Source organism: Cetorhinus maximus, chromosome 11 (genome assembly GCF_964194155.1).
Source record: "Cetorhinus maximus chromosome 11, sCetMax3.hap1.1, whole genome shotgun sequence".
Lineage (NCBI taxonomy): Eukaryota > Metazoa > Chordata > Chondrichthyes > Lamniformes > Cetorhinidae > Cetorhinus > Cetorhinus maximus.
The window spans coordinates 122,379,368-122,396,169 of record NC_135889.1 but is presented as its reverse complement, the minus strand read 5'-3'; the positions used below and the strand labels follow the sequence as shown (position 1 = coordinate 122,396,169).

At 46.2% G+C, this 16,802-nt stretch overlaps 2 protein-coding genes across 5 annotated transcripts in view; both read left to right on the top strand.

The window, feature by feature from the left end:
• Positions 1–7,031, top strand: part of LOC144686879 (villin-1-like) — a 47,486-nt gene extending 40,455 nt beyond the window's left edge. Inside the window, exons 19-20 of the mRNA XM_078552689.1 lie at positions 2,136–2,276; positions 5,800–7,031. Coding sequence (XP_078408815.1) covers positions 2,136–2,276; positions 5,800–5,913 — 255 coding nt within the window. The 3' untranslated portion in view covers positions 5,914–7,031. The remainder of the gene's footprint in view (positions 1–2,135; positions 2,277–5,799) is intronic.
• A 9,472-nt stretch (positions 7,032–16,503) lies between these two features.
• Positions 16,504–16,802, top strand: part of znf142 (zinc finger protein 142) — a 56,798-nt gene continuing 56,499 nt past the window's right edge. For 3 of the 4 annotated variants that reach the window (XM_078552681.1, XM_078552679.1, XM_078552682.1), the window contains exon 1: positions 16,504–16,600. The gene's annotated coding sequence lies outside the window, so the exon portion shown is untranslated. Of the gene's footprint in view, positions 16,721–16,802 lie in introns of all 4 variants that reach the window. The other variant, XM_078552680.1, reaches the window with a different exon arrangement.

Genomic DNA, 16,802 nt, shown 5'->3' with positions numbered 1-16,802 from the left:
CTGGAAAATGCTCAGTAGCACTCATGGAGAGAAAAATTGAACTGGAGTTAATATTTCAGGTCAATGACCTTTCATCAGAACTGATTTATACAAGATGTCAAGGCCTTGGTGAGGGTGCAAAGATTTTAATCTAATGATACCCGGGGATGAGGGGCTTCTGATAGGTGAGAGTCTGCAGAAGCTGGAGTTGTTCTCCTGAGGGTAGAGAAGGTTAAGAGGAGATTTGATGGAGGTGTTCAAAATTTGATGGCATAAATAAGGAAAATCAATTTTCAGTCCCCAAAGACAGAGGTTAAAGGTAACTACTGAATTTAAGGAAGAAATGAGAATTTTCTTATCAGTGAGTTATGATCTGGAACACTGCCTGAAAGGGCAGTGGAAGCAGATTCAATAGGAACTTTCAAAAGGAAATTGGATAAATGCTTGAAGGAAAAAATTGGGGAAAGAGCAGGCAATTGGCACTAATTGGATTTTAAAAGCTTATTCTTTCATGGGATATGAGCATCACTGGCTATACCAAAACTGTGCATCCTGAATTGACATTGAGAAGGTGGTGGTGAGCTGCTGTTTTGAACTGCTGCAGTCCATATACTGTCTGCACCACCCACAGTGCTGTTGGGGGTGGGGATGGGTGGGAAGTTCCAGGATTTTGACCCAGTGACAGTGAAGGAATGGCGATATAGTTTCAAGTCAGGATGGTGTGTAAGTTGGAGGGGAACTTCCAGGTAGTGGTGTTCCCATGTGTCTGCTGCCCTTGTCCTTCTAGGTGCAAGGGGTCGAGGGTTTGGAAGGTGCTATTGAAGGAGCCTTGGTGAGTAGCTGCAGTGCATCTTGTAGATGGTACACACTGCCACTGTGCATCAGTGGTGGAGGGAGTGAATGTTTGTGGATGGGGTGCCAATCAAGCGGGTTGCTTTGTCCTGGACGGTGTCAAGCTTCTTGAGTGTTGGAGCTGCACTCATCCAGGCAAGTAGAGAGTATTCCATCATGCTCCTGACTTGTGCCTTGTAGATGGTGAACAGGCTTTGGGGAGTCAGGAGGTGAGTTACTCACTGCAGAATTTGCAGCCTTTTGACCTACTCTTGAAGCTACAGTATTTATATGGCTGGTCCAGTTCTTCTGGTCAATACTAACCCACAGGATGTTGCTAGTGGGGGAATTCAGCGATGGTAATGTCATTGAATTGCATAGCTCTTCAAAGAGTTGGCACAGAAACAATGGGTTAAATGGCCTCATTTCAGAGTTGTAAGATTGATTCTAACTGTACTGGAGTCTGTAGGTCCTATACTGCACACCACTTGAGAGAGCACTGATATGGGTGAGAGCTGTACCTAGACTACAATGTTTTGAACATAGTCCTACACAACACAGGGCTTCCTATGCCATTTGGGAGCACTAAGTTAAGGGAGAGTCACTGGGTCTTGCACAGCTTCAACTAGACATTGGACAGCAAAAAAAGACCGAACTATTGGTGTTCCTCTTTTTTTACTGTCAGTCCACCATCCACAGCCCACCCCTGCCCCCCCCACAACCACATCAAAAATGTGTCTGCTGAAGCACTTTTGTAATTGCCTCGGCCATGAATCCTGAGACCTCCCTGGTCCTCTGGCTCAGTGGAGAAATGCTCTGTGTGGCACCACACTCCGCGATGAGCTAACGCCAAGTTGAAATAACTTGTATTTATATAGCACCTTTCACCACCATGGGACATCCAAAGTACTTCACAACCAATGAAGTTTTTTTTTGCAGTGTAGTCAGTATTGTAATGTAGGGAACACCGGCAGCTAATCTGTCTACAACGAACTCCCACAAGCCACAGTGAGATGATCTGTTATGGGTGGTGTTGGTTTGAGGGACTCTATTGGTCAGGACACTAGGGAGAAACAGCTTGGGAGGTGGTCATGGAATCTTTTACATCCACCTGAGAAGATATACTCGGTTTAACCTCTCATCCAGTGCAGCCCTCCCTCAGTGCTGCAGTAGTGTCAGCCTGAGTTTCTCGGGAGTGAGACTTGAACCCACAACTCTGACTCAAGAGGTGAGAATGCTACCCACTAAGGCATGGCTCTTCTTCCTGGTGCCTGATCATTTTCTCTTTTTTCCTGCCTCTTTTTCCCCACCCCCCCTCCTCCTAGGACATGAAGAAAATCCAAATTTCTCATAATTATGACAGTGTGTCTTCAGCTAAAGAATACTTGAAGACCTATCCAGCAGAGGAACTGCTCAATAAGCTGCCAGAGGAGCTGCCTGAAGGAGTGGATGCAACAAGGAGGGAGGTGAGTCAGGCAACATTTGTGGACTTAAAGATAGATGGCCACAGTTGGACTTGTGCACTCACTGGGACTGTTGAGTACGATGCTAGTGATAAAGTTGGGTGACGTAGGAGAGGAAATGGGGATCAACAAAAGTCACAGAATTGTTAGGGTGCAGAAGGAGGCTATTCGGCCCATCGTGTCTGCACTGGCTCTCTGAGCATTTTAACTTGGCGCCAATCTCCTACCTTTTCCCCTGCACGTTGTTTCTATTTAGATAATCATCCAATGTCCTCTTGAATGCCTTATAAATGAACCTGCCTCCACCACACTTCCAGGAAGTACATTCCAGATTACAATGTGTTAACCAGTTCTTGCAACCAAAAAAAAAGTTTCTTTTGTTTTAAATCAATCGTTTGAGTTTATTGAAAGAAGCCTGGTTAAAGTCTTATTCTGGATGTAACCGTAGCAAAGGTGAATAACTGGCCATTTTGGTGGGTGAATTAAACATTTGCAATAATGGAGTGACCTGCGGGGTTACACAATCTGCATTCATCTCATCCTGGTCATAACAACAGGTGGTAAAAGCAGAGAGGAAAGTCAGACTTAGTAGTGGGGGATTTGAAGGATGATTGGTGGGGTGGGGTGAGGGTTGGGGTCGGGGGGCAGTGGAAGGAGAGGCAGAACCTGATGCCTACTGCATCTTGGCCACATTCCCTAATGGCTCCAGGACTTTGGGAGGAAATGAGTTGAAGCAGGAGGCATCCTATGTTTCTGATTACCTCACCTGTGTAAGGAGAGAATCCTGGGATTTTTCATTTATGCCGCACTTGTCTTGTAAAGAATCCTGGGACATCTTGAGAACAACAACAATTTGCATTTACATAGCTCCTTTACTGTAAGATATTCTGAGGCTCTTCACAGGAGCGATTATAAAGTGCAATTTGACACTGAGCCACATGAGATTTTTGGCGAGGTGACCAATCGAGGAGGTCCCCAGCATCGCAGGTGCCAGTCTTCAGTCAATTCAATTCACTCCATGTGATATCAAGAAAGGGCTGAAGGCACTGGATACTGCAAAGGCTATGGGCCCTGACAATATTCTGGCAATAGTACTGAAGACTTGTGCTCCTGAACTTGCCGCACCCCTAGCCAAGCTGTTCCAGCATAGCTACAACACTGGCATGTACCCGGCTATGTGGAAAATTGCCCAGGTATATTGTGTCAACAAAAAGCAGGACAAATCCAACCTGGCCAAGTACTGCCCCATCAGTCTACTCTCGATCATCAGTAAAGTAATGGAAGGGGTTGTTGACAGTCCTATCAAGTGGCACTTACTCTGAAATAGCCTGCTCATGTACGCTCAGTTTAGGTTCTGCCAGGGCCATTCAGCTCCTGACTTCATTGCAGACTTGGTTCATAAATGGATAAAAGAGCTGAACTCTGTGAGGTGAGAGTGACTGCCCTTGACAGCAAGGCAGCATTTGACTGAGTGTGGCGTCAAGGAGCCCTAACAAAATGAGTCAATGGGAATTGGAACACTCTCCACTGGTTGGAGTCATATCTAGCACAAAGGAAGATGGTTGTGGCTGTTGGAGGTCAACTATCTCAGCTCCAGGACATCACTGCAGGAGTTCCTCAGGGTAGTGTCCTCGGCCCAACCATCTTCAGTTGCTTCATCAATGATATTCCGTTCATCAAAAGGTCAGAAGTGGGGACATTCATACATTGCACAATGTTCAATACCATTCGTGACGATTCAGATACTGAAGCAGTCCATGTCCACATGCAGCAAGACCTGGACAACATTCTGGCTTGGGCTGAAAAGTGGCAAATAACATTCGCACCACAAGTGTCGGGCAATGACCATCTCCAAGAGAATCTACCCATCGCCCCTTGATGTTCAATGGCATTACCATCATTGAATCCCCCACTATCAACATCCTAGGGGTTACCATTGACCAGAAACTGAATTGGATTAGCCATATAAATACTGTGATTACAAGAGCAGGTCAGAGGCTAGGAATCCTGCAATGAGTAACTTGCCTCCTGACTCCTCCCCAAAGCTTGTCCGTTATCAACAAGGCACATGTCAAGACTGTGATGGAATATACTCCACTTGCCTGGATGAGTGCAGCTCCAACAACACTCCAGAAGCTTTACACCATCCAGAACCAAGCAGCCTGCTTGATTGGCATCCCATCCATCACCTCCGATATCCACTCCCTACACCACCGATGCACAGTAGCAGCAGTGTGTGTACCAGCTACAAGATGCACTGCAGCAATTCACCAAGGCTCCTTAGGCAACACCTTCCAAACCCATGACCTCTACCATCTAGAAGGACAAGGGCAGCAGACACATAGGAACACCACCACCTGCAAGTTCCCCTCCAAGCCACTCACCATCCTGACTTGGAAATATATCACTGTTCCTTCACTGTTACCTGGATCAAAATCCTGGAACTCCCTCCCTAACTGCGCTATGGGTGTACCTACACCACATGGACTGCAGCGGTTCAAGAAGGCGGCTCACCACCACCTTCTCAAGGGCAATAAAAATGCTGGCCTAGGCAGCGATACTCACATCCCATGATACCCACATCCCATGAAAGAATTTTTTAAAGAGGTGTGTTTTAAGGAGTTTCTTAAATGAGGAAAGAGGTGAAGAGATTTAGGGGGAGAATTCCAGACCTTGGGGCCTAGGAAGCTGCAAGACGGCTGTCAGTTCTGGAGCAATTTAAAATCATGGATGCTCAAGAAGCTAGAATTGGAGTGCAGAGGTCAGAGGGTTGTGGGGAAGGAGGCGATTAGAGATGGGGAGAAGTGAGGCCATGGAAGAATTTGAAAGCAAGGATGATAACTTTTAAAATTGAGCCATTAGCTCACATAATCAATGTGAGTTAGAGAGCACAGGGGTTATAGTGGAATGGGACTTGGTGTGAGTTAGGACATTGGTAGCAGAGTTTTTGGATGATTTTACGGAGGGTGGGCTGGGGGAGAAGGGGTGGTCAGGAGAGCACTGGAATAGTGAAGTCTCGGTGATGAGCTGAGGCAGTGGCAGAGTCTGGCGCTATTAGAAATGGAAGTAGGTGGGTTTTCTTGAGGGCACAGCCAATGAAGTAAGTTTAGCCACTGTTGTATTGTGGGAAATGCAGCATCCAGGCCCCACAAACACCCAACTGGATAATGACCAGATGACATTGTTAATGATGTTGGCTGAGGGATAAGTTTTGGCTAGAGCACCAGGGACTCTTCCACTCTTCTTTCAATATTGTTGTTGGTATAACATTTATCTGAGGGTTCAGAAATGGCCTTGGTTTGATGGCACCTCCGACAATGCAGCACTTGCTCTGTACTGCACTGGAATTGTCAACTTGGATATTATGCTTAAATCTCTGAAGTGGTGCTTGAAGTCTGAGGCAAGTGCTACCCGCTGACACTGCTGCATTCTCTATTGATATACATTTTTACCATTCTATGATACCCCACTAGGCTGTAGCTTTGGGTTAATGTCCTCATCATCCTATTTTCCCTTTGTCGCACAGGAGTATCTTTCAGATGAAGACTTCCAGAAGGTTTTAAACGTCTCCAGAATGAAGTTCAATGCAATGCCAGAGTGGAAACAGAGAAACCTGAAGAAAGAAAAGGGATTGTTTTAGACGTGTGAACTGAACTAAATGGCTCTGGTTTAAAAATATATATATTTATATAATTTGCATTAATTCTGAACTAAGCTTGATCAAGGATGCATCAAAATGTCTGTTTGGGAAGAGCCATCAACCTTGTTTAAAACATTCCCTGCTGAACCCATCAGTACCACTTAACAAAATCTTTCTATTGCAGCCAAGTTACCACAAATGTTGGCCCTGAAGTAGCTTTCTATTCCTGTTGAGATTTGTCAACTACATTTCCAAATCCAGCTACTGGAGTCACCACAGTAGCTAGCTACATGGCTCTCTTGTGGTATCCACTGCAGAAGCCCAGTCCTGTCAGCAGAGCACCAAACACAACCATCGCTTGTAGATACATGAAGCTATCCCAAAAGCTGCTACTGTCTAGGGCAGATTTTCAAAGGCGTGGCTGCTTTTCCCAGTGCTTTAAGGGTGTAATAGAAATCAGCTGTAGATTCTAATGAAATTTGCATATTTTTATACCCTGGATGAACTGTTAGACGTATTAAAATTGGATCTCGGGCTTGACCTGCTGAATGTGCGTCATTTTTGAGGTTGCCCGTTTTTAACAGGACGGTGCTGTTCAGACAGCGTTCTCTTTGACTTGTCAATGTTGGCCAATTGCCACTCGCTGCTCCTTCTCTCAAAGATTGGAGAGAAGAGAGAAATGTTGGAAATCTGGAAATGACGCAAAAGTAGTAGCACTGCCTTTCTGCTGTAAACACTGCTGCTCCTAACCGAGTCTACAATGTACAAAGATGGGTTCAAGTCTAATATCCCCGTGTAGATCGCGTCACTGACCCCACACATACATGACCGCCATCAATTCTTCTCTTCCTCACCCCTTTTACTTTTATTTCTGAAGACCCAAGGTTTGTGTATCAGGGTTGGAATATGTCAGTCATTAGCAAGAGTTGGAAGTGGGGAATAATGTTTCACTTCTAATTTGGGGATGGGGTGGAGGTGAGTGGGATGTCCCTGAATAGCACACTGCACAGCATCTCCACTAGCAGTGCATGTGTGTTAATTCACTTCAACTACTAACTGTGTGCATGTGAGGTGTATTTACATATAAATTGTCCACAGAAATAAAAATCTGAAATGATTCTCTCGATGTTTGTTTTGGAGGGGGCTAAAGTGCGGCATTACACTGGAGGGGGTGTGGGGAATGGGACAGCTATTAAGGTGATGTAGCTTTCTCTGTATCCCTCTTTTTTTTTTCAGCAATGACTCTGCAGTTGTACAGCAATAAATGTACAATATATTGATCACTCATCGTAATGTCATTTGGTGAAACCCATCCACAGGACAGTAGTGCCAGTTTTATAACTCCAAGGCAGGCACTATGGAGATGCAGGTTTCTTTTCCAACCTTGAATGTTCCAACATGATTTGCAGGCAATGAAGTACTTTTGATGTGCAGTAACTGGTAAGAATACAGCAGCCGATTGGTTCACGTTGCTGTTTTTGGGACTTGCTGTGTTTAAAAAAAATCAAAGTCTGTTTGTTAATGGTTAAAACAAAAAGCTAAAAGCTACTGCGGATGCTGGAAATCCAAAACAAAAACAGAATTACCTGGAAAAACTCAGCAGGTCTGGCAGCATCGGTGGAGAAGAGAACAGTTGACGTTTCGAGTCCTCATGACCCTTCGGCAGAACTGAAGTATAGTTAGGAGACACCTCTCTCCTAACTATACTTCAGTTCTGCTGAAGGGTCATGAGGATTCGAAACGTCAATTGTTTTCTTCTCCACCGATGCTGCCAGACCTGCTGAGTTTTTCCAGGTAATTCTGTTTTTGTTTGTTAATGGTGTTGGTTGAAAGACAAACATTAGCCAGGCCACCTGAGAGCATTCCTGCTCCTATTCCAAATAGTGTTGTGGGATCTTTTATGTCTACCTGTGAGGCAGACTGGGCCTCCATTTAATGGGACTCTGACAGTGCAGCTCTCCCCTAGTACTGCACCTGGAGTGCCAACCTGGTTTTATGTGCTTGAGCCTCTGGAGTTAGACCTGAACCCTGACTGAGAGGTGAGAGCGCAACCATGATTAAATCTGCCGCTGGATAAATTCAAACAATCAAGTATGGGCTATCTGCTCAAAAGAAAGTTGCTGAGAAGGTATGGATGTTGACTAATGGGGACAATTCGGAGTAGTGGTTATGTTACTGGACTGGACTGGACTAATCAGCTGGAGAATGAGTTCAGATCTCACCATGGGCAGTTTGACAATTTGAATTCTGCTTCTTTAAAACAGTGCTATGACCGGTCCCCAGGTGAGATCCCCCAAGTTATGATCCTGGATGAGATACCCAAAATTAACTTCCCGAACGGGACCCCAATTTTGTTATGCTCTTGGGTGAGGAGGAGTGAGCTGGCTTCCCTTCTTTATTCAACACCCTTGGCTGGTTTCAACAAGGTTAATTTAAAAGGGATCCCTTCCCTTGTGGATACCTTTTTCTAGTCTAAATGTATTTGTTTTAGTAGCAGCCAATTTAACCAGGCTTCTATTAAGTCAAAGATAGAGTAAGTTTATTAGTTACTAAAAACCTGAGAAAATAATAAGTGCAACCCCCATACAGATCAGAAATGAAAAGTTGAGTCCAAAAATAAAAATTAAAGATATACGAATTGGTCTTTGGCTTGTCCGTGAGGAGTAGATGGTGAAATGTTGCAGTCGTTAAGCTGGGTGATTCCGGTAGAGCTGGCTTTGGCAGTTGAGCAGTTGGTTTGGAGACACTTGGTTCTGCAGGTTAGCTGTCCTTTTTCCTTTTTGCCTATGGCTGAAGGCAAGTCAGCAAAGCCAGAGAGAGATAGACATCCCTGCAGATTGCAGGTAAGTCTAGTTGATCATCTGCTGAGACCTTCACAGCACACACTAGAACACAGGTCAAGTTTGCAGCTGGTATTTTTTTTAACCCATTTCCTTTTGTATTCCTGGAAGGGGAAAAAACAAACATGTCTTTCACCCAGAATCTGCTTTCTTTCAACTCAGACCATTTCCACATTTCTGAGATATAATTTAACAGGAGGTGGTTTCTGCTGAGATGTGGTGATCAGTCGCCAGTGTCTCTGCCACCGTGGGAGATTAGAGTTCAGTCTTTTGCATTGCATCTCTTCCTTTTTCAAATGTCCCTGTCTGAAGTAGGCCTTGACACCTTTATTAAGTGCAACGTTCCATGTTCTCTCTCCAGACTAGTTGGTCAAGTATAATCCACATAGGAATTCCAGAAAGTGGTTAGTTTTACATTTTAAGCAAAAGCTGGCTGAAGTTTGTTTTAAAATATTTAATAAGGAAGACTTTTTTTTAATGTCTGTAATTAATTCAGCGCTGTGATCCACTGTCATGACAACAGCCACCGCCGTGCATGCACATTTGTACTGTTTTATTTCGTGATGACATGGTGAGCAACAGCGTAAACAGCAACTAGAAGAAGAGATGCTTCTCAAACAATTAAAAGCCCATGATTTAAAAAAGCCTCACCACCTCCTCCATGCTTTTCCTCCATCCATTCTATGCAGTTTATATTTTCAACTCTTCGCTCTTTAGTTCAGCAGCTGTGACAGCCTTGCTCAGGCCATTTTGCACTCGGGTGCCTGATTTACTCCAGCTGAGAGCATATCTCTGGTGGGGTTAATATAAGAAATCGTAGGGGGATGTTTACAATTAATGAGGCTGGTGAAGGAAACTTCAGCGAGTGACTTGACAGGGTTAATCTCTAGCACTCCTCAGACTCCAGTTACGGCTGCAGAATCTCAAACATCTTACGCTAGTGAAAAATAGGCTAATTAAAGTTGGTGGTGGAATTGGCCAATTCGTAACAGAGAATCCTACTCTCCGATGCTGTTTTTTTTCAATGCGTGCTGTTAAAAATTCTGTTTCACTCTGTGACGTATGGGGTTTTTGCTGGTACTGTCTCACCTGAAAATGATGCCATTGGTTTTCTGGCATGTGTAGGTACAGACTATTGGCAGCTATCTTGTGTTGGCAGGAGATGCTGTGTAAAAGAAATTCTGGAGCCTAAAACCCTGGTGGTAGCGAAAGTGATCATGAAGCTGGGTTGCCATTAAAACCTAACCAGTGCAATCATTTAGAAGGAAACCTGATGTCCTTAACCTGGTCCGGCCCACATGTGATTCCCGTACTCCAGATTATTTCCTGTAAAGAGTTCTTAATTGTACACTATAACCACGCCAGCAGGTCACCTGCTACAGAAAAAGCAACAATAGGCTTGACTCTGAAGTGCCTAGCAAGCCACTCCATTATATCTAACAGCTACCATCAAGTTCAAGCAGAAACCACAGCCTTCGTGGGGATCAGTAATAAATGCCCATGTTCTGAAAATTAATAAAAGAAGCCAATTTGGAATTCAAACTGAGAGGAAAACTTAAGGAGCCAGATTGAATTTTTCGGGGTGTTGGTGGGAAGGTGAGACCTATTTAAAGATTCCAAGAATCAACAAAGCTGAAGCAAACAAATTGCTCATTGGTGAAAAATTTGAATATCAGGATAACATTTATTACTCACATCAAGACTGTGACTTCCACAGAACAATAAGCTTGCATACACTACTTCACCCACTTAAAGAACTTGTATTCATGTAGCACAAGTACAGTAATATAGTGGTTATATTACTGGACTCATAAGCCAGAGACCGGGGCTAATAATCTGGAGATGCAAGTTCAAATCCCCCCATCGCGGCTGGGAAATTCAAATTCAATTAATTAAAAACCCAGCTGGTTCCCTTTAGGGAAATTTCAGAAGGACAGACAAAAAGAATAAGGCGGTGGAGTTGCACTAACCCCCAATAACGTTTTTTGCCCCTTGGTGTTTCTCAGCTCTACCCATACAGATTCCACATCGTTGGAGCTAATATCTTTCCTCACTATTGCGTTAATTTCCTGTTTAACCAGCAATGCAACCCCATCGCCTTTTCCTTTTTGTCTGTCCTTCCTAAATACAGAATACCCCTGGATGTTCAGTTCCCATCCCTGGTCACCCTGCAGCCATGTCTCCGTAATCCCGACTATATCATACCTGTTTACATCTATTTGCGCGGTTAATTCATCCACTTTATTGCGAATGTTCCTCATGTTAAGGCACAAAGCCTTAAGGCTTGTCTTTTTAACATTACTTGTCCCATTCCCACTATTTTTCACTGAGGCCCTGTTTGATTCTTGCCCTTGATTTCTCTGCCTATCACTTTTCTTATTCCCCTTTCCATCTTTTGTTCTTGTCTTTGATTCCCCCTCCTCTGACTCCTTGCACAGGTTCCCATGCCCCTGCCATTTTAGTTTAAACCCTCCCTAACCACTAACAAATATTCCCCCTAGGACATCAGTCCCGGTCCTGCCCAGGTGTAACCCGTCCAGTTTGTGTTGGTCCCACCTCCCCAAGAACCGGTCCCAATGTCCCAGGAATCTGAAACCCTCCCCCTCACACCATCTCTTCAGCCACGTATTCATCCAATATATCCTGCTATTTCTACTCTGACTAGCATGTGGCACTGGTAGTAATCCTGAGATCACTACCTTTGGGGTCCTACTTTTCAACTTACTTCCTAACTCCCTATATCATGCTTTTAGGACCTCGTCCCTTTTTTTACGTATGTCGTTTGAACCAATGTGTACCACAACCACTGGCTGTTCACCCTCCCCCTTCAGAATGTCCTGTAGCCGCTCTGAGACATCCTTGACCCTAGCACCAGGGAGGCAACATACCATCCTGGAGTCTCGTTTGCGGCCACAGAAATGCCTACCTATTCCCCTTACAATTGAATCTCCTATAACTATTGCATTCCCGCACTTTTTAACTCCTCCCCTGTGCAGCAGAGCCACCCGTGATGCAACGGATTTGGCTGATGCTGCTTTCCCCTGAGAGGCCATTCCCCCCCCAACAGTATCCAAAGTGGTATATCTGTTTTGCAGGGGAATAGCCACAGGAGATTCCTGCACTGCCTGCCTAATCCTCTTGCTCTGCCTGGTGGTCACCCATTCCCTTCCTGCCTGTGGACTCTTAGCCTGCGGTGTGACCACCTCTTTTATATGTGCTATCCACGATACTCTCCACCTCACGGATGCTCCACAGTGTCCCCAACCACCACCCAGCTCTGTAACCCGGGCTTCCAGGAGCTACAGCTGGAGACACTTCCCTCACACATGCTGGCCCCGGGCACTGGAAATGTTCCCGGCTTCCCACATAGAGCAGGAGGAGCACACCACAGCTTTGAGCTCTCCTGCCATGACTTACCACTTTAAATTAAATTAAACCTTTTGGAAGATACTTGATATCAAATAATATCAATTACTCTTGGGCCCTTCTTCCCTGCTCCTCATTGTTACAGAATATAGCCCTTACAAATGATGAACCACAAAATAAGACCTTAAAAACTATAACTGATAAAAGTAGTAAATACTTACCCGACCATGCCCACAGTATGCAAAGGATCACCTCCTCACCGAACTCCCTCAGTCACCAAACGTTCTTGTCTGTCCTTCCTAAACGTCAAATGTTCTTAGTATTCAGTTCCTGGTCTTGGTCACATGCAGCCAAGAGGAGTTGAAGAGGACTCACAGTACTCAAAGGATCACCTCGTTCCCAACTCACCGAACTCCCTTAGTCACCACTGCTCTCCCAGCTCCTTTTCAACTCCCGGCTCCTCTCGTGCTCCTTTTCAATTCCCGACTCCTCTCGCGCTCCTCTTCAACTCCCGGCTCCTCTTCAACTCCCGGCTCCTCTCGCGCTCCTCTTCAACTCCTGGCTCCTCTCACGCTCCTCTTCAACTCCCGGCTCCTCTCGCGCTTCTCTTCAACTCCCGGCTCCTCTCGCGCTCCTCTTCAACTCCCGGCTCCTCTTCAACTCCCGGCTCCTCTCGCGCTCTTCAACTCCTGGCTCCTCTCGCGCTCCTCTTCAACTCCCGGCTCCTCTCGCGCTCCTCTTCAACTCCCGACTCCCCTTGCGCTCCTCTTCAACTCCCGACTCCTCTCGCGCTCCTCTTCAACTCCCGGCTCCTCTCGCGCTTCTCTTCAACTCCCGACTCCCCTTGCGCTCCTCTTCAACTCCCGACTCCTCTCGCGCTCCTCTTCAACTCCTGGCTCCTCTCACGCTCCTCTTCAACTCCTGGCTCCTCTCGCGCTCCTCTTCAACTCCCGGCTCCTCTCGCGCTTCTCTTCAACTCCTGACTCCTCTCGCGCTCCTCTTCAACTCCCGACTTCTCTCACGCTTCTCTTCAACTCCCGACTCTCGCGCTTCTCTTCAACTCCTGGCTTCTCTCGCGCTTCTCTTCAACTCCCGGCTCCTCTCGCGCTTCTCTTCAACTCCCGACTCCTCTCGCACTTCTCTTCAACTCCCGGCTTCTCTCGCGCTTGTCTTCAACTCCCGGCTCCTCTTGCGCTTCTCTTCAACTCCTGGCTTCTCTCGCGCTTCTCTTCAACTCCCAGCTCCTCTCACGCTTCTCTTCAACTCCCGGCTCCTCTCGCGTTCTTTTTCAACTCCCGGCTCCTCTTGCACGTCTACGCTTCTCTTCAACTCCCGGCTTCTCTCGCGCTTCTCTTCAACTCCCGACTCCTCTCGCGCTCCTCTTCAACTCCCGACTCCTCTCGCGCTTCTCTTCAACTCCCAACTCCTCTCGCGCTCCTCTTCAACTCCCGGCTCCTCTCGCGCTTCTCTTCAACTCCCGGCTCCTCTCGCGCTCCACTTCAACTCCCGGCTCCTCTCGCGCTCCACTTCAATTCCCGGCTCCTCTCGCGCTCCACTTCAACTCCCGGCTCCTCTCGCGCTCCTCTTCAACTCCCGGCTCCTCTCGCGCTCCTCTTCAACTCCCGGCTCCTCTCGCGCTCCTCTTCAACTCCCGGCTCCTCTCGCGCTTCTCTTCAACTCCGGACTCCTCTCGCGCTTCTTTTCAACTCCTGGCTTCTCTCGCGCTTGTCTTCAACTCACGGCTCCTCTCGTGCTTCTCTTCAACTCCTGACTCCTCTCGCGCTTCTCTTCAACTCCTGACTCCTCTCGCACTTCTCTTCAACTCCCAGCTCCTCTCACGCTTCTCTTCAACTCCCGGCTCCTCTTGCGCTCATCTCCAACTCTCGGCTCCCCTCATGCTTCTCTTGGCCCTCAGAGAAAAATTTTTGCCCTATCTCCGTTTTAAATGGGTGACCCCTTATTTTTAACCAGTGACCCTTAGTTCTAGATTCTCCCACAAGAAGAAGTATCCTCTCCACATCCTCCCTGTCAAGACACCTCAGGATCTTATATGTTTCAATCAAGTTGCCTCTTACTCTTTTAAACTCCAGCGGATACAAGCCTAGCTGTCTAACCTATCCTCATAAGACAACCCGCCCATTCCATGTATTAATCTGGTAAACCTCTGAACTGCTTCCAATGCACTTACATCCTTCCTTAAATAAGGTGACCAATACTGTACACAGTGTTCCAGGTGTGGTCTCACTAGTGCCCTGTACAATTGAAGCATAACCTCCCTACTTTTGTATTTAATTCACCTCGTAATAAATGATAACATTCTATTAGCTTTCCGAATTACTTGCTGTACCTGCATAATAGCCTTTTATGGTTCATGCACTAGGACACCCAGGTCCCTCTGCATCCCATAGCTCTGCAATCTCTCAACATTTAGATAATATACCTCTCTTTCATTCTTCCTTCCAAAATGGACAATTTCACATTTTCCCACGTTATACTCCATTTGCCAGAGCTTTGCCCACTCACTTAACCTATCTATATCTTTTTGAAGCCTCCATATGTCCTGGTCACAACTTACTTTCCTACCTATCTTTGTGTCATCAGCAAATTTGGCAACCATCCCATCCATCCCTCCATCCAAGTCATTTACATAAATTGTAAACAGTTGAGGTTCCAGCAATGATCCCTGTGGCACACCACTCATTACATCTTGCCAACCTGAAAAAGACCCATTTATGCCTACTCTCTGCTTCCTATTAGCCAGCCAATTTTCTATCCACGCTAATATGTTACCCACTACACCATGAGCTTCTATTTTCCGCAATTAACTTTGATGTGGCACTTTATCAAATGCCTTCTGGAAATCTAGGTATAGTACATCCACTGGTTCCCCTTTATCCACAGCCCGTGTTACTTGCTCAGAAAACTCCAATAAGTTGGTTAAGCATGGTTTCCCTTTCACAAAACCATGGTTACGCTGCCTGATTAACTTGAACTTATCCAAATGCCCTCCTATAGCATCTTTAATAATAGCTTTGAGCATTTTCCCTGTGACAGATGTTAAGCTAACTGGCCTGTAGTTTCCCGATTTCTGTCTCCCTCCCTTTTTGAACAATGGAGTTACATTTGCTATTTTCCAACCTTACCTAAAGCACTTCTTTCCCCCTATGCACTGAATTCCCACTTTGAACCAAATACACTCACTCGGTCTCTGTCTCACTCTGGCCGAAGTCTCCCCTTGCTGACCATATGCCTCGAGTTAACAAAATATTCCAGTTGAAACTGAATCATGTTTTATACGGGTTTCCTTTGTGGCTCAGTTGGTAGCACTCTTGGCCCTGAATCCCAGGGTTAAAGGTTAAGGCTCAGTACTCCAGGGCTCGAGTACAAAATCAGGACTGGCACTCACTGTAGTAGTGAGGGAACACATCAGTGAAAGGAGATCTGGTAGAGCTATTCAAAATCATGAGGATCTGGACAGAGTCGATGGAGAGAGACTGTTCCCATTGGTGAAAGGGTTGAGAACCAGAGGGCACAGGTTTAAGGTGATCGGCAAAAGAAGCTAAAGTGACATGAGAAAAAAATCTTTTTCACACTGCGAGTGGTTGCAGTCTGGAATGCACTGCCTGAGATTGTGGTGGAGGCAGGTTCAATTGAGGTATTCATAAGGGATTAGACAGTTATTGGAAAAGGAACTAAGCGTAGAAGAAGGCAGGAGATTGGCATTAGGTGAATTGCTTATTTGGAGATTCTTTGCAGACACAATGGGCCAAATGGGCTCCTTCTGCACTGTAAAAATTCTCTGTTTCTGGTTGTGGGAGTTTGTTGAGTGCGCATTGGTTTCTGCTTTTCCTACATTACAACAGTGAATACACTTCAAAAGGTGCTTGAATGGCTGCAAATATTGGTTTCAGACATCTGATGGTGGCAAAAATGCTACAACTGCTAGTCTTTTTGATCATAACTTCCTCACTTTGTTCTCCATGTTCCTGCTTCTATTTCTTTATATGTTCTGGGTCAATGTGAGCTTTCTCCCCATTGTCCTGGGCTGGAATGATTATTGTCCACATCCACCAACATGGTCCAATGATGTCCTGCCCATTGTGCCATCATCTGCCCTAACTCAAGATGGCGGCCGTGGCTTCACTTTATGACGTTGCCTATTGGCCAAGTCTCCATCCAGGGGTCTTTTAACTATGGGCAGGGGTGTCTGACTTAAAGTCAAGGATTTTGTAAAAAAAAAATTCGAATAGATAAGGATCAGTAACATTGTTTTTCTCTTCAGCACCATTTTAATGAGGGTTGTGGCTTGTTGGCGATGAGGGGAACAAAGATAATTAAATAAAAACGATTTTTTTCCCGGCATTTGGTCGCCCGTGGAAGAAAGGCGAAAAGAAAAAGTCAGGCGGGCGGGCGGAAAAAAACCCCGCGGCCCCGTGAGCGGGAGGCGGGAGGCGGACGGCGGCTCCCCGGAGCCGGGGAGGGTGAGTACCGGGACGGCTCGCGGTTCCATCCCCAGCGCCGTGTGAGAGAGACCGGCCGAGAGAGGCCGCGGGCAGCAGTTCTTCAGAGGAGGCGGGAGGGCCCCGCAGGGCAGGCCTGAGGTGAGAGAAGACAGGAGCCGCCCCCCCCCCAACCCCTACTCCCCCCCTCCCCCCCACCCCCCACCCCTACTCCCCCCCACCC